Source organism: Nycticebus coucang, chromosome 2, assembly GCF_027406575.1.
Source record: "Nycticebus coucang isolate mNycCou1 chromosome 2, mNycCou1.pri, whole genome shotgun sequence".
Lineage (NCBI taxonomy): Eukaryota > Metazoa > Chordata > Mammalia > Primates > Lorisidae > Nycticebus > Nycticebus coucang.
The window spans coordinates 129,829,625-129,852,286 of record NC_069781.1 but is presented as its reverse complement, the minus strand read 5'-3'; the positions used below and the strand labels follow the sequence as shown (position 1 = coordinate 129,852,286).

At 42.8% G+C, this 22,662-nt stretch overlaps 1 protein-coding gene across 5 annotated transcripts in view; it reads left to right on the top strand.

Annotated features, from left to right (window-relative positions):
- The window catches only part of TTC23 (tetratricopeptide repeat domain 23), a 123,351-nt gene extending 103,111 nt beyond the window's left edge, over positions 1-20,240 (top strand). For 4 of the 5 annotated variants that reach the window (XM_053581796.1, XM_053581795.1, XM_053581800.1 and 1 more), the window contains 3 exons: positions 762-911; positions 16,800-16,882; positions 17,690-20,240. In XM_053581796.1, coding sequence (XP_053437771.1) covers positions 762-911; positions 16,800-16,882; positions 17,690-17,804 — 348 coding nt within the window. In that variant the 3' untranslated portion in view covers positions 17,805-20,240. Of the gene's footprint in view, positions 1-761; positions 912-1,324; positions 1,622-16,799; positions 16,883-17,689 lie in introns of those variants that run through there. The other variant, XM_053581797.1, reaches the window with a different exon arrangement.
- The last annotated feature ends 2,422 nt before the right edge of the window (positions 20,241-22,662 follow it).

Genomic DNA, 22,662 nt, shown 5'->3' with positions numbered 1-22,662 from the left:
GAAAATGTGCAAGTTTTCCCCCTGCATGTCTTGGTGTCTACAGAAATTAATATTAGAACTCACATTTTTTTATCCCATGTTGGTATAGACAAACTTGACAGACAAAATATCAGGCTGTGTTAGCATGCTTACTTTTGGTTTCCTAAACTATTTCCTAAGAATGGGAAAGTCTGGAGAATATTCTGGATGTTCTGTAAATAAATTGCCAGGGATGACTAGTTTTCATTTCTGTAAGAAAGGCAGTGTGTATAGAGGAAAGAGGGGTTCAGAACTAAAAGGTATTAAAATCACTGGCTAGTTTCAGAGCTATGCCATTGTAGAGCTAGGCTGTAAGCAAGTTCCCTGACTGCTCTGTGCCTCAGTTTCCTCCTCTGTCTAATGAGGATTAAAATTGCACCTATCTGAAGAAGGCAATGAGAATTAAAGGAGATGACACACATCAACCCTTTAGCACAAGTCCTGACACACAGGACTCACAGTAGCTTTTGCTCTTACTACTCAATGGCAGTGGACTCCTGTAGGAGCTGAATTGGGTTTTTGCCACCAGCTGCCCTTAGGCATTCTCTTTTCATCGTTTACACCTCTCCCCACACATTCTGTCTCCTGCTCCACCAGAGGAGAGTAGGCTCAGCTCAGGATACTACTAGACCCATTCCTACAAAACATGAAAATAGACATCAGTTACATAATTTTCTCAAGTGGCACTGATCCTAATCAGCCTTTGAACTTTCTTACCAGAGAGCTTTTTGTTCATTTCACAGAGAGCAACCACAATCCTGAAAGAGTCCCTGGAAGCCAAAGTGAGAGCATTTGGAGATTTCAGTCCCGAGGTGGCAGAGACATACCAGTTCCTGAGTGGGGCAGACGTGGCACAGGGGAACTACAGCGGGGCCCACAGGAAACTGAGGAAGGTAAAGTTGGAGCCACTACCAACTCCAGGCCAGGCTCTCGCCCACTCTCCACTGTCACCTTCTGTCCCTCTACTGTACTCCTTTTAAATGCAACTTTGTAAGTGGCTTCTTTAGGTAAGATGACATCCCCTTTGTGGTAGATCTAAGCCGACACTTCTTGAGTGAAAGATAATGGTAATCCTCTTAGACATGTATATTTAAAAAGTGAATTATCAAGTAATTTTACCAAGTAAATACCTTTTTTACATAATATATTGATCCGTAAGTTTTATTGTACTCTTTCTATACACTGAGTTTACAGAAGAATTCTTTTATATTTTCTTCTATTATTCTTTTCTTTAATTTGGAATTTATTTGTGTAGATGGTATAAGAAATACATCTAATGTTGTCTTTTTTCCAAATGGTGACCTAGTTGTCCAGCATTGTTCATTCAAGAACCCATCTGTTCCCCAGGGATTTAAGATGACACCTTCATCCTACACTGAACTTCCATATGAATTTGAGTCTGTTTCTGGACTTCCATCCTCTTACTCTAGTCTTTCTGTTTATTCGTGTGCCAGTATCTTATAGTTTTAATTATAGAGATTTTATAAAATAATTTAATATGTAGTAGGATTGGACACCCCTTATGGCTTTTGGAAGTTCTAGGCATTCTTGTACATTTATTTTTCTACAAGAATTTTTGTGTTAATTTGTCTAGCTTCATAAACAATTTACTGGGTGTTTTTTTTTTTTTAGTATTATTTATATATAAATATTGGGAGCACCAATATTTCTGTGATGTTGAGCCATTCCATCCAAGAACAAGGAATATCTTTCCATTTGTTCATGTCTAGTTTTGTATCTTCCAGGCATATTTAAAGGTGTTTTTCACACAGGTTTATTCTGAAGCATTTTATCTTCATTTTATCTATTCTTGTCAATGAAGAGTTATCTATTATTATATTTTTATTTTTGTATATATGCACAGAGTTTGTTTCTCTGTGTTAATTTTATGTACCACTGATTGCCTAGTTCTTTTATTGCTTGACTTAATCTGAGCATTGATTCTCTCAAGTTTTCAAAGTATACATACTACGCAGTATTACAACACCTACAAATAGATATAGTTTTACATCATGTTTTCTAATTTTTTATGCCTCTAATTGATTTCTCTTATTTAATTGCATTGGCTCATGCCTCCAGCATACTAAATAATAAATAGTAGTGGAGATAATGGATATTCTTGCTTTGTTCCTGATCTTAGTGTAAATGCCTCTAGTGATTCTGTCTTGATAGATGCTGGCTTTAGAGCTAAGGTTTGTTGTATTTTATCATTTTAAGGAAGTATTTATCAATTTCCATTTCATAAGTTTTTTAATTACAAATAAATGTTGAATTTTAATAAACCCTTTTCAGCATCAATGGAGACTATCAGATGATTCTTCTTAGATCACGTAATATGGTGTATTTTACTATAACATTGAACCAACCTTGCATTCCTAAAATAAATCCCCTTTAGTCACAATGAATTACTTTCTTAATATCATACTGTCTTACTGTTTTGTGCTGCTTTTTTTGTTTTGTTTTGAGGTAGAGCCTCAAACTGTCACCTTGGGTAGAGTGCTGTGGCATCACAGCTCACAGCAACCTCCAACTTCTGGGCTCAAGCAATTCTCTTGCCTCCGCCTCCCAAGTAGCTGGACTACAGGCGCCCGCCACAACGCCCTGCTATTTTTTGGTTGTAGTTGTCATTGTTGTTTGGCGGGCCTGGGCTGGATTCAAACCCGTCAACTCAGGTATATGTGGGTGGCACCTTAGCTGCTTGAGCCATAGGTGCCGAGCCATGTTTTGTGCTCCTTTAATAGAATACCAGAGATTGGGTAATTTATAAAGAAAAGAGATTTTGCTACAGTTTGGGGAAGTCCAAAATCAAGGGACTGACATTTGGCAGGGGACTTCTTGCTACATTATCCTTTGGTGGAAAGTGGATGGTAGAAGGGCAAGAGAGGGCAAAAGAGAGTAAGAGAGAAAAGGGGGAAAAATTCAGCTTTTTATAATGAAATCAGTCCTGAAACAACAACATTAATCTGTTCATTAGGGCAGAGTCCTCATAGCCTAATCCCTTCTCATTAGGCTCCATCTCCTAACATTGTGACACTAGAGATTAAGTTTCTAACACATGTTTTAGGGGAGATATGTTCAAACCATAAAAGACGTTGATTGTGTTTGCTAACATTTATTTTAGGATTTTTGTACCATTATTTATGATATTTATTTTAAGTATCGATGTTATATTTGTTTCATAAAATTAATTGGAAAGTTTACCTTTATTTTTTATGCACTGAAATAATTTATGTAGTATTGAAAATATCTGCTCTATGAAGGTTTGTGTCTCTTGTGAAATTCATTAGACGTGGGGAAATTTCTTGACAATGTTCTGTATTTCTTCTACAGAAAGTGGTCTGTTGAAGCTTACTATCTCTAATGGAGTCATTTTGGTAACCTATTTTTTTAGGTAATTTTCAATTTCATTTACTTTTTTTTTTTTTTTTGAGACAGTCTCACTATGTCACGTTCAGTATAGTGCTGTGGCATCACAGCGTACAGCAACCTCAAATTCTTGGGCTTAAGCGATTCTCTGGCCTCAGCCTCCCAAGTAGTGGGGACTCCAGGTGCCCGCCACAATGCCTGGCTATTTTTCACTTTTTGTTGCAGTTGTCATTGTTGTTTAGCTGGCCCAGGCTGGGTTCGAACCCACAGCCTCACTGTGTTATGGGCACCAAGCCTCATTTACATTTTTATATTTATTTGCATAAGGATTTGCAAAGTAATCTTGTGAATTCTTGGATTTTCCCTTTTTAACAGTTTTTTTCCCACTATAATTTTGTAGCTTTTATATTTGGGTTTTCTACCATTTTCTTGACCAAGTTAGTTGGTGGTTTGTCTGTTTTGTTAATTTTTTCAGAGAACCAGGATTTTAACTCTGTAGGTTTATTGTCTTTCTGGTCACTATTTCATTAATTTCTGATTTCATCATTATTTCTGTCCTGTACCTTATTTTGCTTTGCTTTGTTGACATTTTCTTTCTTTCTTTCTTTTTTTTTTTTTTTGTATCTTTGGATTGGAAATTTCATTTGTTTCATTTTTATTGATCTGAGTGTTTATTGCTATGAACTTTTTATCTCTTACTGTTGTTTTAAATGTATCTCATATGTTATGTCTGGTTGTGTTTTCATTATATTAATTCGTTTTTAAGTGGGGAAAAGCTGGGAATTTCTGAGTAAGTACCATAACTGACCAAACCAAAAAATTAAGTTTAGTTCTGAGTGGGCTGTCCTATAAATCAATCCTTTTTCTTCTTTTTTTACATTTCTCATTCTGCTGCAAAAGGCACCAGATTTGGTTAACATGTGCATTACCTATTTTTTAAGGAGATGACACATATCTATCCTCAGCCAATAAATAGTTACTGGGCACCTTCTATGAGCCAGTTACTGTGGTAGCCAGACCTGGGGGGGAAACAGTGACCAAAACAAATATGCTACTCGTCTTTATAAGTTGCCAGTCTAGCCATGAAGGCTAATAATCATTTTTTAATAATTTAAACATTACACATGTGCCAAGGACACTTATGGTGGAGGGACAGGTGAAAAGGAAAGGTGAGGGTGGCAATTGCTTGGGGGTTCCCTATCCCTCGCTGCCACATAGTCACAGCTGATGGCTTTTTGAGTGATTGTTATACCACTGGTGCATATATTAACTCATTTAACCTTACATGAAAGGTTTTTACATGAAGTACTTTTACTCTCCGTGTTTTACAAAGCAGGAAACTGAGGCTGCCAGGGAAGTGTCTTGACCTTAATCACACAGCTGAGAGTGGTTAGAGTAGGGACTTAGCACCACGCCACCTACACTATACAGTCTACACTACACCATCATCTGTCACATCATGAGCTTCCAAGTAAGATTTGTTCTTTGAACAAGGAGGGTCCTAGGCTTAAAAAATGTTTGGAAGCTAATGGCACAGAGAGGAAAATGCCAAGATCGGGACAGTAGAAATCTTTGGGTTGCCACTGGCAAAGTACAATGGGAAGGAGCTCAGATAGGGGCTTCTGTTGTCTGCAGTTTCCAAAGAAGGGCAGAACAGCCAGATGAGTAGCAGGCAGGGAACTGCTGTGCTGCTGGAGGACCTGCAGAGCCAGAGCAGCTGGGAGGGCCCTCTCTGCCCAGACCTCCTCCCTGCACGTCTTCCTCCTTTCTCATGGCAGTGTCTTCCCTCAAGAGGGTGATCCTAGCTGCCAACATTGGAGAGTTTTATATCCTCCCCCTGTGCCTTTTCTTATCTCATCTAAAGACCTCAGAGAAAGAGTGACAGGCCTGGCTGGACTCCAGTGCCCACCCCTGGGTCAGTCAGGTGAGGCCAGGCAGGTGGTAGGCTGTAAGAATATGGTGTTTTCAGGGTAGTGGGGTGGCCCAGGGTGAAGGTGGCACAGGGGACACAATCCCATAGTCAGAAGACCTGGAACAGGGTTAAAAGGCCCCTTCCTATTTCAGGAGCACATGCAGTGGAAACAATAGGAATGAAACATCCCTTTCCCTTAACGGTGTTCCAGACCAATAAGAGAATTGCAGACTGTAACTCCCCAAGTATATTCTGTGCTAAGTTCCACCCTACATGTCCATGCTAGGATGATGGGAGGGATAGGATTTAGGGAAAGTGTCAGATAAATAGTCCAGAAAAAGATTTTGCACTAGGAGAAACAGGAATTCCCAAGGTGGGAAACGGGGTGAAAAAAGGATGCTCCAGGGCAAGAGAACAAAGTACATTTGAGGGACAAAAGGCAATGGGGGCCAGTCAGCTGTAGGGTTGCTGGTGAGGGTTTGCCAGGCTAAGGGGCTGAGACCTGATTCTTTAAGTAAGGGTCCTAAACTATGGCCCTAGGCTGAATCCAGCCCTCCACCTGCTTTTGTGTGGCCCTTGATTAAAAAAAAATTTTTTTTAATGATCATTTGCAACCAATTTGATGCTAGGGGATGCTAACTTTGAACTTTAACTAAGTAAAATGTTATTCTGAGGGGGCGGTTTGATAGAGGGAGGGTAAATAGTAGGACCACACCTATGGAGCATATTGCAAGGGTACAAGTCAGATCTATCAAGTATAGAACATAAATGTCTTAACACATTGATTAAAAGAGGTGAAAGCTATGTTAATTAGTTGGATGTAAGCACTTCAATTTGTACCAAAAATCAGCACATTGAATTCCGCAAAGGCATAAATGTATTCATGATCTATGTGTATATGACTTAATAAAAAGAAAAATAAAATAAAATATTATTCTCCCCCCAAAATGAATCCATTCTTCTCATTAGGAAAATTGCATTGGGAAAAAACCTACTCATTATTATCAATCAAAATCTTTGTGGAAATTTGTCCTCTCTTTTTATATAAGTACTGTACCTACCTTGAAGCCTTGATTTTGTCTTTTGGACCATAAAGCCTACAATATTTATCATCTGCTGCTTTTTCAGAAAAGGTTTTCCAAACTTTGCTGTAAGCAGCTGGGAGCTGTTGAGGAAATTCTGAATAGGGCACAATAGGTCTATAGTTGTTGTCCTTTTTTAAGAAAATCACGAGGAGGACAACATTGAAAGTGGAATGCAGTAGACCAAGAATTGATGCAGAGGCCTGTTTTTTCATCTGTAAAATGGAGATAACAGCAGCAATTGCCCTTGTTCCTCCCACAGTTGTTCCAGGGATCAATTTGAGTGAGTGGAGTGAGGCTGCCCTGATGGGCACCAGACACTGTCCTAGTGCAAGAAGCTGGAGAGCACTGTCCCCCGACTGTTAGCACCACTCCAAAGGGAGCAGACAGCAGAGCTTGGTGGCCAAGGTGGTGCTCACCATGGGGCGTTGCCACCTCTCTCCCCTCCCCCCACCCCCATTACTCCCCTGAAGAGGGTAGATGATGTCTGGAAAAACTCTCCCAAGGGCTTAGCTCAGCCACTCAACTCTCGGCAGGGGAGGGACCTCAGACTAGGGAAGGGTGGCAAATGATGACAGAGGTCCGCAGAAACTTGAGCAGGGCCACACAGAGCTTCATACCCTTTCTACTGGCTCTCTGTGGGGCTAGGTTTGTGCTTGGAGGTGGGGTTGCTACTGCAGGGGGTGGCGCATACTTCATTGTGAATTTTTACAGCAACCCTGTAGGTCAGACCTGCATTGATTGCACTTTTTACAGAGCAGGGACCTGAGGCTCCCAGAGTTAAGTCAACTGTGTTTGGGCAGGTTACTCTTAAGCAAGACCCAGCTGTTTTCTTTGTGCCACTGGTGTGCCAGGTGGGGGTCTTAAGCTCCCTGCATCAAGGTTGCCTTCTTAGAGTCCCAGTGGTCTGCACGTTGGCCAGCACTCTGGGCCACACTGCCAGCAGAGGGGTGAAAGTCAGCTCAGCTTCAAGAAACTTGGATCACTCCAAAAACCTGTGGTGAAAGTTGGTGACCTTGTTTTCCTTTAGTTTGTCTTCATTAACCATCAATCCTAAAAACAATGTCTTTGACATTTTAAAGATAGCTAGCCATTTTCCAGAGAGAAAAGGTTGGCATGTGTATTTGCAAAGATTGTGTGGGCTGAGAAGCACTCCCTCATCACCACTTCACCTGCACCCATCTGAGGACAGGGCTGGTCGCCCTGGGGACACCAGGGCACAGATGGGGACTTTAAACATGCTTTCACATCTGCTGCTGACTGGAGTTTCTCAGATGCCGTATTTAGCAGTGGGCTCTTTGAAGCCAGCAGCCTTCTAAAGCTAAACATTGGCAGAGCATTTCTCTGGCTTTTATCACAACTACAGCTGCATCCCCCAACTTTTCAACTCAATAGCAGGAACCCAGTGAGTAGTGACTTCCCAGATGCACCCTCCTGTGCTGAATGGTCCCCTTAAGTCCTGTGGGCTGAAAAACAAAACCAGGGAGGCACGGGAAGCAAAGCAGACAGGAGATTAAATTACCAGGAAGGAAACCTTATTATATTATTGATCTGTCTTTTAAAGGCGTCTGCCTGCAACGGAAAATTGGAGAACTCTGTTGGCCCCAGATGGAAATTTCCATAGCAAAATTCACATACTTTTGCAACACAGAAACATGGTTTGATTCTAAGATGACCCTCACTGCCAACATTTTCACTGGGGTAAAAAGGCTGGAAAAGAATTGTTACTATTCCTCTTCTATTCCTCTTCTGTTGGCCTGTTACTGTGCTAGCCAGAATTGGGGTATGCCGAGCTGAGGACAGTATGAAGTCGGGTTTGGGTCCAATCATAATCAGGCCTCCATATTAGGTACTGTCATTAGCAAAGTTCATTCCACTGTCTCACTACTTTATATCTGTGAGCATTAAACATTTCCATAAAAGAATAACAGTTTGATGCAACCCCCTTCCTCCAAAAAAATTCAGAGCCTGCTATAATGAATCTTTTCAAAGAAAGGAGATGGAACATTTTATTCTTAGGTCGTGCACAAGAAAGCCAGTGGTAGACAGGTCTTCTGTGCTCTTGGATCAAGACTGGGGACTGCAGGCTGGCCATCAGGTCCCTGCTGTGTTCCAGCCATTCCTCCAATAGCTAAACACATGGGGCCTTCGTAGAGACAGTTGTATTTTATATACTACTTGTGTCCTATAGGTCCATCAACGGCCTACTTCATTTTACTTTTCCTTTGGCATGTTTGGTGCTTTCCTTGTTGCCCTGGATATAGCAGGAACTTCAGAACTGAACAGGAGTCCCCACAGAGCTGCCCTGTCAGCACACTGTCTACACATATAGAACATCATTTGTCCATGATCCTGATTTTTTTTTTTTTGGTAGAGACAGAGTCTCACTTTACTGCCCTCGGTAGAGTCCCATGATGTCACACGGCTCATAGCAACCTCCAGCTTTTGGGCTTACACGATTCTCTTGTCTCAGCCTCCCAAGCAGCTGGGACTACAGGCGCCCACCACAACACCTGGCTAGTTTTTGGTTGCAGTTTGGCTGAGGCTGGGTTTGAACCCACTACCCTCGGTATATGGGGCCAGCACCCCACTCACTGAGCCACAGGCGCCAGCCCATGATCCTGATTTTTCTAATCATCTTTGACTAACCCATTGTGATCCTCATTTTTCTAATCATCTTTGACTAACCCATTGTTGGACTTCAGCAGTCTGCCTTCTTTACAGAGAGGAAGGTCAGACTGTCACTAACTTTGTATAAAAAGTCCTGTTCTTGGGTTGAAAAGTGTGCTTAAAAACTCAAGGATTCATGACATGATGATGTTCATAAATCTGTTGACGTAATATGAGAATGAGAAGTGATAATTAAAGGGTTCAAGGTCATTCATTCTTAACCTTCAAGGAGACTCTCCCTCACCTGCTATGCTGGGTGGAAATGACAGTTCCAGGTCTCCTGGCCACAGGCTGCCCTGGGGTCATCAGCTGTAGGGAAAAGGTGCCCTCTGCATATACCCAGAATGCCCACAAACGAGGCTGTATGTGCATGGAAAAGCTCCTCAAATATCAGAACTCTCACTGTGGCTTGGCGAGTGCACAAGGTCTTGCAAATTCCTCAGTTGGCCTTAAGGCCTAGAAGGGAGGACAACTGTGGGTCTGGACAGACTGTCCCGCCTGAGGCTATCAAGGGATTTGTCAGAACCTTGCTGGGTGCAGGATTATAGTGAGTTTATGGTGGATGGCCAAGGATGGAAGGAAAGGCAACATCTCATACCACACAAACTCAGTGTAACCTTAAATAAGTTGAAAGTGCAATGGTCAGGAGTGGTTGATGCATACAGACCTAGGAAGGGCGGAGCAAAATCACTTAAGCTCCTTGTCAACAGGAAAATATGCCAAGAAGAAGCAGCTCCGAAGGCTCAGCCTTAGGAAAGTCTGCATCCCTGGCTGTGGCCAGCTCAGAATTGGGCACATCCAACCTTTCTAGACAAAACTGGCTCTGGCTATCCACTTGACAAGGAAGCCTCCCTTTCTGTGTGGATACACAGCAGGATATATTTGTGTTGCAGTTGTCCTGGAGAGAGATGATGGTAGCTTGCTCCAAGTCAGTGGCCAAGGGATGGAGCAAAGTCATGGGGAAGTCAAGGGATGTCCATAAGGACATAGACCCCAGGGCACATGACAAGCTAGAGATGAGGAGTGAGGCAATCTGTGAGGACGACCTCCACGCTCCCAGGGCTGGCACCAGGAGATAGATGCTCAGCAGGAGCTTTCCAGAAGGGTCAGCTCCACACAGCTGTGTGGGTGGCAGTGCCTGGGCCCCCCTTTCTTTCTCCCTCATCTCCCCAAAAAGCCTAGGGCCCCTTCCTACCTCACCTTTGTCTCTCTCACGGGAGGCTCCCTGCCCGCCCAGTGGTGCATCAGTTCCTCAGGATTAGCACCCTGCCAGTAAGGGAGCTGCAGGGGTGTATGTGTGAGGGACAGACAGACAAGGAAGGAGACCAAGGGAGAGAGGATGCAGGGTGTGTTCCCCCAAACACTTGTAATTCTTTCTCCCTGAGAGCCGCCCCATCACCTCCTCTTCTGCCCCATGCTGACTCTCTGTCCCTCAGGTCTCAACTTCAGTGTCACCTCTTCACAAAGCATGTTTTCATAACCCCATTTTTTATAGCCCGGAATCCCAAGTGGTTGTGACATGTTTGTTTATGTAGTGTTAAGTGTCTGCCTTCCTCACCACACTGGAAGCCCCCAGGAGAGAAGGGCCATGTCTGCCTGTCCTCTGCTGCATTACTGACATGGGCACAGGTCGGCCTGCTGCAGGAGGGAGCAATCCTCTTGCCTCAGCCTCCCATAACTGGGACTACAGGCACCTACCACAACACCCTGCCAAATTTTCTATTTTTAGTAGAGATGAGAGTCTTCCTTTTGGTCCAGCTGGCCTTGAACTCCTGAGCTCAAGCAATCCGCCCACCTCAGCCTCCCAAAGTGCTAGGATTACAGATGTGAACCACCATGCCCAGCCCCAACCTTGTCTTAAGACTCCATATAAAAATGTCCTTAGCTGGTCTGTTTGTTGGTCTTTTTATTCATTCATTCATTCATTCATTCATTTTGTAAGTACTGCATGTACTTGTGGGCTGGGCGGGGACTGTGCAAGGCCCTAGAACACAAAGGTGAGCAAGACAAACATGCCTCTCCCCATCTGGGGACAGCCTGCAGGCTAGTCTAACAGCAGATATTCCCTTTTGTCTTCCTGCAAAGGAAGGGAAAGCTCCTTCTTTGCTGTTTAAGGAATAATAAAAACACAAGTGACTTCTCACAACTCTTGCTTGTAAAATCAAAGAGATACTCAGAACTTCAGTTATGGGGTCAAGACATGATTGCAAGAGGGACTTTACCTAACAATTGCAATCAGTGTAACCTGGCTTATTGTACCCTCAATGAATCCCCAACAATAAAAAAAAAAAAAAAAAAAGAGAGACTGTAAAAAAAAAAAAAAAGAAAGAAAAAGAAAAGTGAGAAACACTCTTTAGTGGTTGATTTCAAAGAGGAGTGCCTTGGCCTCTGGGAAGAATCTGGAGAGCACGTAATACCTTTATTTATGGTGGAGAATGTTCTGATGTCAAGGTCTGGCGAGTTCTTTACTTACCTCAGCAAGATGTTTACAAAGCCTGGCTCCCACAAGGTTCAATTAACATTTATTGACTTCACCTCTGTCAATACCTATGCTTTTAACAAAAGAATTGAAACACTTCACACAAAAATGGTTAAGTAAATTTAGCCAAGAGCAGCAGAACATTGGAAAATTCAATTTATGTTTCTTAGATAAATAGACAGCTATAATAAAACATTTTCTAGTAGGAGTCCGTAATGGGTTATTTTCATTATTTAAAAAAAGTATCTTTTGAAAAGCAGTTCAGTTAATGCATGAACCACTTTCTGTTGCCTTGGTGCCGGCTCTTACCTCACTGAACACTGTCATCCTGAAAGGGGGCAGGAAGGAGAGGCCAGCTCTGTTTCTGTATCCTCCTTGACATCCCTTTGCCTCTCTTCTAACTTCAGCTGGAATTTTAGGCAAATCACCTTAGTAAGGATAAGTGGCCTTAGGGAAAAATGTCTATCAATACCAGAAAAAGAAGGGTCTTAACAGGGGTTAAGGTAGATTGGGGATGTGACTCACCTCTCTAGGGCTTGATATTAGTTTTTCCTCACTCCGTTGCTTAGATGGAGTGCCGTGACATGACCACAATTCACTGCAGCCTCAAATTCCTGGCTTCTAGGTTCAAGCTATCCTCCTGCTTCAACCTCCTGAGTAGCTGGGATGGCATGCCCCACCATGCCTACTGAATTTTTTTGTTTTTCTTTTTATTATTATTATTATTATTAAATGATAGCTGTGTACATTAATGCGATCATGGGGCACCATACACTGGTTTTATAGACCATTTGACATATTTTCATCACGCTGGTTAACACAGCCTTCCTGGCATTTTCTTAGTTATTGTGTTAAGACATTTACATTCTACATTTACTAAGTTTCACATGTACCCTTGTAAGATGCACCATAGGTGTAATCCCACCCAATTTTTTTTGTTTTTCATAGAGACAGGGTCTCTCTATTTTGTCTAGGCTGCTCTTGAACTCCTGGCCTCAAGCTTTCTTCCTGCTGTAGGCTCCCAAAGTGCTGAGATTACAGATGTGAGCCACCCCAGTCCTGGTCCAGGCTTGATTACTGGAAAAGGGTCACTTGACCCAGCCACAGTTCTCTCTGCTAAGTCTGTTCTGTCTACTAATACCCCCAGTGAAAAATGATCAGTACACAAGATCTGGAAGAAATGGGGTTAGTTAGTAAAACCACTGAGAATGTTTAGAAGCATTACCAGGTGCCTTCTCTTTCTTCCTGGGAATTCTTGAATATGTAGCCAATGATAACACTTTCTCTAGAGCATATGGGGGCAGGGAGAGAAGCTCTAATCAGCAAAGGGGTAGGATGGAAATTCTTCCCGAGCTTTACATTTGAAAGGCCATCTATTAAGGCAGAGTGAACTGAGACCTACTGTCTCCACTAATTGTTATAATGTCAGTAAAACCCTAATGCCACAGTGATGTACCAAGCCATGTACCAATATCAGCTCTGCTCAAATGAGCTGTGGCAGAGGCATTCATAAATATGTAAACAGGGAAGTTTGGGTGGCTTTAAAATTAGCCCTGACCTTTTACATTGAGTGTAGGTATTTCTGGGCATGGAAGAGAAAATGAAGTCTGTTCTGACAAGAAGTGATAGCCCTTGAGAAAGAGCCTCCCTGGCTGGCAGGGCGTTAGGGGGAGCAGATGGCCTCTCTTGCTTGCTGTCCCTCTCTGAGCACGTTGGCCTCTGCCAGGCCCTGTATGGGGTGAGCTTTGCCTCATTTCATTGATGGGGAGACACACCCAGGCTTCCTAAAACTGCAACTGGAGCTGGGTACTGGAAGAGTTTCCATCAAGTATCCTAAGTGTCAAAAACCTTTCCTCCCCTCCAAGTAACAGAGCTTTCTCAAAATTCCTAAATTTCCAGGATCACAATAATCTACCTGTGGATTAAAGCAAGGCTGGCTGGGTGGCCCTGTGGCTCAAAGGAGTAGGGCGCCAGCCCCATATGCCAGAGGTGGTGGGTTCAAACCCAGCTCTGGCCAAAAACTGCAAAAAAAAAAAAAAAAAGGCAAGGCTGGTTCACTCCCATGGAAAGAAAGGCTCATTGCCTAGGCCAGGCTAAGGCCCCAGTACAGATTTAGAAAGGCAGGGGCTTAGTGGGCGGAGGGGCTGGGATCCTTGTCTTTGCAGAATTTGAATTATGTGTTGAATGGAATAATATAGTTCACTACTTCTTGTGCTAGAGTAAGAAATAGAATATTTTCTATTATTTAAAAAATCCTGCCAGTCTTGTTTATTTTCTTCCTCCCAAAAGAAGGCCAGATTCTTAGATTCCAGAACTACATTCTCAGTTCCTCAGATTGAAACAGATAGTTTTGATATTTTCCACAGCTTATAAAGACAAAGCCCTTTGATGGCTTGCATTTTAATTTTCTTGAAGACCTAAAAATGATTGGCAAATCAAAATGAATAAACAATCTTCAGGACTAAGTCCCCAAACCCTCAAACTTTTCTTGACTCAAGCTGTTACCATATAGAAAAATTAACTCAGGGCCAGGCACAGTGGCTCAGGCCTGTAATCCTAGCTCTCTGGGAGGCTGAGACAAGAGGATCACTTAAGCTCAGGAATTGGAGACCAGCCTAAGCAAGAGCAAGACCCCATTTCTACCAAAATTAGAAAAATTAGCTGAGCATTGTGGTGGGTGCCTATAGTCCCAGCTACTCTGGAGGCTGAGGCAGGAGGATCACTTCAGCCCGGGAGTTTGAGGTTGCTGTGAGCTGTGATGATACCACGGCACTCTAGCCTGGTGCAACAGAGTAAGACTCTGTCTCAAAAAAAAAGATTGAGACTCTGTCTCAATCTTTTAAAAATACATTATGAAATAGTTAAGATATGCAAAAAAGTATAGCAAACACCTTTGAACTCACTATTCAATATAAGAAGTAAAACATGACTCATATGGCTGAAGTCCCCTATATACCTCTACCCAGATAGCAACTACTCTGAATTGGATATCATTTCCTGCTTTATTTTACTATGGTTTTGTCTTACATGTTTTAAAACTTCATGTATATGTATTATTTTCATTCATCTACAATTTTCTTTTTCCCCTTGACTTTATACGGTTTATCTATGTGAGTATATACACACACATGTACATATCAGACATTTGTATATCACATACATATGATACATGTATGTCACAATTTATATATCCTTTACTAAATATTGCTTAATAGTTCTACAAAGGATTTATACCAACTTGAACACTCACTATCAATAAAGAAAGGAGTTCTTGTTGCTTTGTATATTTGACAAAACTTGGTGTCATCAGAGTATAACTTTTGCAACCTGATGGGTAAAATGGTACTTACCTCATTAAAGTTTGCATTTCTGGTTATTAGTGAGATTAAGCAGGTTTACTGGCCAATTTTCAACCTTTTGGATAATATGTACATATCGTTTGACTAGTTTTCTATTGAGAGGTTATTTTACTTCTCGTTATCTCAGGGAAGTTCTTTATGTATACTAAATGCCAAACCTCTCAGTTGTGTGCATGGTAAGTATCTTTCTCCAGTGTTGGCCTGTCTCTGTACTGTGCTTAGGGTGAATTTTGGTTCACCATGTTTTGAGTTTTCATATAGTTACATTTTATTAGTCTTTTGGTTTGTGGAGATCAGTGGTTCTCAACCTTCCTAATGCTGCAACCCTTTAATATAGTTCCTGTGGGTCACAATCCACAGGTTGAGAACCATTGGTCTAGATCTTGTCTAAGAAATGCTTTCCTACCTCAAGATGTTTTCATCTAAAAATCTCCCAAGTTTTGCATTTCACATTTAGTCCTTTAAATCTTTCTGGGATTAATTTTTGTGTTTGATAAGGGGTAGCGATCTGTTCCATCCATTTGGAAAGTAAGTGGTCCCACTCTTCTCACTAGTCCTGCAAGGCCAGTCTATTGTCTGTCAAGTCCTGGGCTCTCTGTCCTGTTCCCCTGGGTGGAAAAAACACTGCCTTATTACTATAGCTTTATAAAAGGTCTTGGCATTCAGGAAAGCGAGTTTCTTAACCTCATTGTTCCTCAAAATTATTTTGGCCATTGTTGGCACAACTTTAATCTTTTTCCTCTCCTGAGTTTGCCCTGGCCTGGTACAATCAATCAGATCAACCCTAATAATCCATAAGCTCAATATTTATCTACTAATAAGGAATTGCTGTGAACTAATGGGTACACAGAAAGCCCATATACAAATAAAGCTTTTGTTTATTTTATTTTTATTTTTTTGCAGTTTTTGGCCGGGGCTGGGTTTGAACCCGCCACCTCCAGCATATGGGGCCATATGCCCTACTCAGTTGAGCCACAGGCACTGCCCTAGCTTTTGTTTATTTTTAAAATCTTTCTTTGTAAAAAACTTTTCTGAGCTAAAGCAAGGGCCACTTTGAATGGACTAGCAAATTGTGGTACATGTATACCATGGAATATTATGCAGCCTTAAAGAAAGATGGAGACTTTACCTCTTTCATGTTTACATGGATGGAGCTGGAACATATTCTTCTTAGCAAAGTTATTTCAGGAGTGAAAGAAAAAGTATCCAATGTACTCAGCCCTACTATGAAGCTAAATTATAGCTTTCACATGAAGGCTATAACCCAACTATAGCACAAGACTATGGGGAAAGGGCCAAGGAAGGGGAAGGGAGGGGGGAGGTTTTGGTGGAGGGAGGGTAATGGGTGGGGCCACATCTACGGTGCATCTTAGAATAGGTACAGGCAAAACTTACTAAATGCAGAATACAAATGCCTAAATACAGTAACTAACAAAATGCATGAAGGCTACGTTGAACAGTTTGATGAGAATATTTCAGATTGTATATGAAACCTGCACAATGTACCCCTTGATTGCACTAATGTACGCAGCTATGACTTAACAATAAAAATAAATAAATTAAAGCAAGGGCCACTTACTAATAGAAACTAGACAGGGTCCACTGGTCAGTACCAAGGTTCTTGCCTTTCCTTTTTAAAAATACTGCTTTTAAATATATTTTTGCATAAAGACATTCACTGAGTTTTATGAAATAGCACTAAAACTGTATATGTATTTTCTGGATCCCTCAGAACATCCGAATCAAATGTCAGACTATCCCTAGGAGAAACCCTGAGAAAGCACGAATTCTGTCACAACAACGGTCTAAGAATGAAGCATTTTTTTCTCTCATTCAAGGGAGACTTTATTTTCCTGCAAAATATTCCCCATGACATTTCCATAACCTTGTGATTTCTACTTGGGGTTCTACAGTGTCTTCAGATTCAGACCCTCTTATACGGAGCAAAGGACAAGAGGACTTTGGCCACCAAGCAGACTGTGGACATCCTATCTAAGTGAGTCAGCTTTCCCTCCCTTCTCCCAGTATCCCCTTCCTTTTCTATTCAGAATCTCAGAGGAATCTGTTCTAGAAGGTTCTGTGAAAGCTTCCTTGGGAAGTTTTACTAACTGACTTTCCTTAACTTACAGTTTTAAACATAAGACCAGTTGTAAAAAATATCCTTGCCCAGGTATTAAAAAGGAATTTGCTCTTGAATAGTGTCAGAAATACACACTGGATTTTGTCCTCCTGCAGACCAGCCTCTGCTGCAGGTTGAGGCACCTGCCAGAGTGGGAGGGCGCAGAGGACTGGTTCGGCTGGCTGTCCTGTCAGGACCAGAGTTGAGAGAGTCCACTGATTTTACCTTGAAGGCTGGGCCCTATGTCTCTGTCAGCCCCTGCTGTGGAGGCCCCACTTACAAAATCTCTGTCTGCCAAAGCCCCTGGGCTGATGGCCAAGTCCATGCTCCGGGAAGCCGGCAGCAGCCTGGAGCAGACTGCGCCCAGCCCTTTAGGGCAGGGAAAGCAAGCCAGTGAGGCCTCAGCCCAACCTCCAGTCTTCTTTGCTTGTGTCCTGCTTCCTGAACCAGCTGAGGGTTCACTGTTTCTGACCACATGGGTGGTCACAAGGAATTAAAAGATAGGAGGAAAACATTTTGAGTTTTACCTTCTTGTGCCATGATTCCTGTCTCACTCACAGCCCCTACTGAGGCCTCTCATTAAAAGTGTCTCAGCAATTGCTTCCCAGCAGCAAAGGCCAGGTGGGAACCGTATGCAGGGCTGAGGGGCGCCACACTCACCCAATATCCTCTGCTTGTTTGCAGGGCCCCTGAGGTCACCATGAAGCCAAGGCAGGCTGCAAAAGCCAAAGTAGCCTTCTGCACCGGGGTCCCTCAGCACACCATTCTGGGGAAGGCCAGGCTCAACGCAGCAGACTGAGATCCCACCCCCACCCCCAAAGAAAGCTGTGGGCAGGACAGGCCACTGTCATTTAGGGTATTATACAAATTTCTCTCCAAGATGGAATTCAACAGTTCAGGGTACAGATTTTCACGGCCAACTGTTTGCTCCAACGTGCACAGTGACACCATGAAACTCTGATGGCCACAGGTGGGCAGTGGTTGCCCTTCAGGTGATCTGGCACTTCTATAAAACGTTTCTATTTTTAAAAATAAACCTAAGTGGTTCTTCTTGTCTGGCACTTCTATAAAACGTTTCTATTTTTAGAAATAAACCTAAATGGTTCTTCTTGTCAACAGGAATTTTTACTCATCAGAGCTCTACTGTGGCTGAAAGTCTTATCTTCAAAAGTTGTACAGGAAAGATTTGGCATTCACTTGTACACAGAGTTCCTTGCATAGGTCTGGGGTCAGATTTGGAACAGTAAAACTCTGGAAAAAGCCCTTTCTTATAGGAAGCTAATAAGGATTGAACATAAAATGAGAATGAAATGCTAATAAAGGGAAACTTGAAAGTGCTAGTGTCAGTGTTTTCAAAATGAAGCCTTGCTCGGAGCTCCCAGAAGCCTTCTCAGGGTCCTGGAGATGGCTTCCTTCATTTGTATGTCCGGTCGCTCTTCACAGTTTTTCTTGGGCACTTAGGATATACCAGGTGTGTGCTAAGAACTGGGACACACAGTGGCCATCCAGTGTGGCACTAAGTATTGAAAGTATGCTGGTGGCATCGATGGGTGTCAGTGGTAGCACCTCAGCCAATAACCAAGTACAATGGGGCAGGTGGCCACTGTTCCTGGCTTGGCCTTGGGGTCAGGCAAGGCAGGTGTAGGGGAGTGGGAAGAAAAGCAAGCAGGAGTGAGGCTGCCAAGACGGGAGGCTGCTGAGTGTTTTGCATACCTCCCCTGTGGCCTCTACTCCAGGCAGGACAAACATGTCCACCACCCTGGAGCTGCTTCTTGAGTTGGCACTGACCTGGGGTCCACAGTAGTCTTTAGCCTCCTGGCAGATGGGCCACAGTTGTGTGAAGATAGCAAAGTCAAGCAGGAAGCTTTGGGCACCTTTCTCCACACTGTCAACCAAGAGATCCAATGGTAGAATGAGGTGGATGGAGCACCCAGAGGGTGGGGGGTGCAGGTGTGGGCAAAGCCACCCTCTCCCCTACATCCCAGGCACCATGGCCAGTGAGGCTGCAGTAGGCTGGTGCTTAAAGAAGGCAGCAGACTGCAGCATGAGGGCCTTTCCCCTCCAAGCCTCTGTGGGAAACCCAAACCACCCTGGGTCCATTCATATAGGCTGTCACCTCAAGAATCAATGGAGGAAATAAAGATATGACAGGATGGGGAGAAACAAGGTCCCATGTCTTCCTCAAGAGCCTGACACCTGACCATGTAGACCATCTCTGCTGTTACTCACCAGTCCCAGACCTGTGCCATGATGATGATAGACTACAGAAAAGGACTGGGATATGGTCACTACTCACCAAGTCTCCCATATAGTTGAAAAAATAGGTGGCATCTGTTGTGTACTGGATGTTTGTGTCCCCACCCAATTCATGTTGAAGCCCTAATACCCAATGTGATGGCATTAGGAGGTGGATCTCTGATCTTTGCCTTTATAAGAAACACGAGAGAATCTGTCTGCACCCTCCACAGCAACAAGGCAGCTGTCTGCAAGCCAAGCAGAGACCTTTCACCAGGAGGAGAATCTCTCGGCACTGAGACTTTCCAGCCTCCAGAACTGTGAGACATTTGTCATTTAAGCCACCTGGGCCAGTGTTTTTGTATCACACAGTAGCCTAAACTAAGACTCTGTGGTGTGTTTTTTGAAACAAATGTGAATTCTGATCTGTTCCTTTCTTTTTTTGAGACAAGAGTCTCAATCACCCTGGGGTATAGTGCCAAAGCGTAATAGCTCACAGCAAACTCTTAGGCTCAAGTGATTCTCTTGCCTCAGCCTCCTGAGTAACTGGGACTAAAGGCGCCCGCCACAACAGCCAGCTATTTTTTACAGATAGGAGTCACTCAGGCTGGTCTCAAACTCCTGAGCTGAAGCAATCCGCCCACCTCAGCCTCCCAGAGTGCTGAAATTACAGGCCTGAGCCACTACGCCCGGCTCCTTCTTCCTTTTCTGTATTATTTGGTAGGTTATCTTAGAATCACAGAAACTAAAATACATTTTTAAAATTTAGTCCCGCACCCCCACCCCAGGAAAGGATGAATTTAGTACTGTTCCACCAAATGTCTTCCATCTATTAAATTTGTTAACTTTAACAAGAGATGGAAATTGCAGCTATTCATGTTTTTGTACTTTTTTGGTAAAAGACTAAAAGATTATAAACAGGTAAAGATATTTAGCTACTCCTTTGTCTCAACTTAATTTTTCAAAGCACCTAAGAAATGGCTGTGATTAACAACCGTTTAATTTGCACTTACAAGGTAACCAACTGTCCCAGTATGCCCAGACAATCCTGATTTTCGCACTGAAAATTCTCATATCCCAAGGAACCCCTCATCTCAGGAAAAATGGATGGTCATGTCCTGGCACTGGTCTTCCAGCCTGTGATGATGACATATTACCACAAATTGTTCAGTATATATTTGAATACAAGCCACTTGGTCTATGCTTTGCCATGCATTCTGTCTTCGTGTTAACACTATCAAGTCCTATTCAAGTAAGGAATTAGGGAACTAGAACTGTTCATATACATTCTCCCCAGTAATTTTGTGCTGCCCTAAAAACATGCACGTAAGCATATGGATTCTTCAAGTAGAGTTTAAAAGAAACCACACCAAAAATCTACTGGAAAATACTCTCTTGAGGAACAAGGTGAGTTTTTTCCCCTCAGATTTTTATTTTTATACGTTCTTGTGACATTTCTCTTTATGGGGAACAGGAGGTTAACAAATTCAGCTTTTTAGATGATTCCATTCTAAATATACACCTTAAACAAACAATATCAAAACAACCAGTGGGAAGTTGGAAAACATTCAATGAACATGGTTTTGTCTAAACAATAAACAGGAAAACACTGGTTGTGTTTCCACCTCGTCCAACCACGAAGTTGATTTCTCTTATCTCCAGAGTGACTATTTTTAAAGAACACAGAAGTTTGGGGTGACCTATCACAGTGTTGAGGCCGCACTCCCTCCTAGGTGATGCAGAGACGTAGTAACCAACAACAGCTCTGTTATACCATACTGGCAAATACTTCTTGAAGTTATGCATTACAACTTGGAGGTGAAAATTAAGATGTAAGACATTTTCCAAGGTAAATAAAAGTAGGTCATGATATTAATAACCTGTTCACATCAGCATCTATTCACCAGGTTATAAGCCAATATGCTGACATTAAATTCAGCCCACTTAAGATTCGTAACAGATTCCTCATCAGTCTGTGCTGCCGTCAAACAGGAGGCTGTCACTGTGACCAAATTCTCATCGATCACTTTTACAAAGACCATTACCAATTACAGCTAATATAAAACCAGCACATCTTTGACTGTATTAGAAATGACAAATCTTTGCAAAGCAGTCACCTCCATAACCAGTCTGACAATCAATAGTTCACTTGGCAGATGGATAACAAAGGTTTAAACTTGCAATTCAAATTAACTTTCTTTCTATCCTGATTCATGGTGTTTTAAAAATAGATCATCTTGAGAGCTGTGCTGGATTTCTCCACTTATTAGGAAAACGCACTCTCTGTAAACTACCTGCTGTAGCTGCTCTGCTATCAGGACCAACAGAGATGAGCATCCTTGGGGATGACCACCCTGAGGACCACCCTGTGAACCGAGAGGGAAGAACTTCCAATGCTGTCATCCTAACCTACCTGAAGGTAGTATAACCTCAGATCGCTATTCCTCAGCACACTACAGTCAGTTCTATGATATACTGTGTCACAGGAAGTAGTACAGTTCAGACATTATGTGAAAAAAACTAGCCTAAAATATTGCTGTAGGCTAAAGATACTATTTTTATGTGATGCTATATCTTTAAAGATAGAAGCTTTGAAAACAATACCCATGTGCAAAATAAAACAAATCAAACCAAGCACACTATCTACCATCTTAGACTCGGTGGTGTGAACCTGCAGGTCCTCATCCTGTGGCCCACCAGAGTGATGGCCTTCTTCCCCTCCAGGGCCTGTCCTAAGGGTCTCAGAGCCACCCAGTTCCTTCCTCAAAATAGCTTATTCTATTTAATGTATTATTTGTTTCCTGTACAAAACACCCCAACAACGGTAAAGATTTCTGCTGAAAGTGCAAAAAAGCTTCTGCAAGGTTGGTTAGTGACTGTTGCATTTGCATCTTTCTGAGCTCAGAGACACAGCCATGAGCCATGAGGGGGGGCCATGAAAGGGGCAGAGAAAGGCTTCTTTGGGAGGCACAGTCTACCTTGTGTTTCCAATTTTCCTGCATGCAACCCACTTGCCAGTGCAGCTGCAGTCTGAGCATTGACATTGTCGTCATCATCTTTAGGGTCTACCTCCCACCTGTGACGTTAAGTGTCTGGGTGCTAAGGGCTGGGGGCACATAGAAGCTTGAATATACTCAGTCTGGTAGGAGCTGCTACTCCAGAACACAGGCTACAATGGAAAAAAAAAATGTTCAGCCTGTGCGCTACCTAACGACCCAGTGCCGTTAAGAAATGATACCCTCGGGCAGCGCCTGTGGCTCAGTGAGTAGGGCACCGGCCCCATATGCTGAGGGTGGCGGGTTCAAACCCAGCCCTGGCCAAACTGCAACAAAAAAATAGCCAGGCGTTGTGGTGGGCGCCTGTAGTCCCAGCTGCTCGGGAGGCTGAGGCAAGAGAATTGCGTAAGCCCAAGAGTTAGAGGT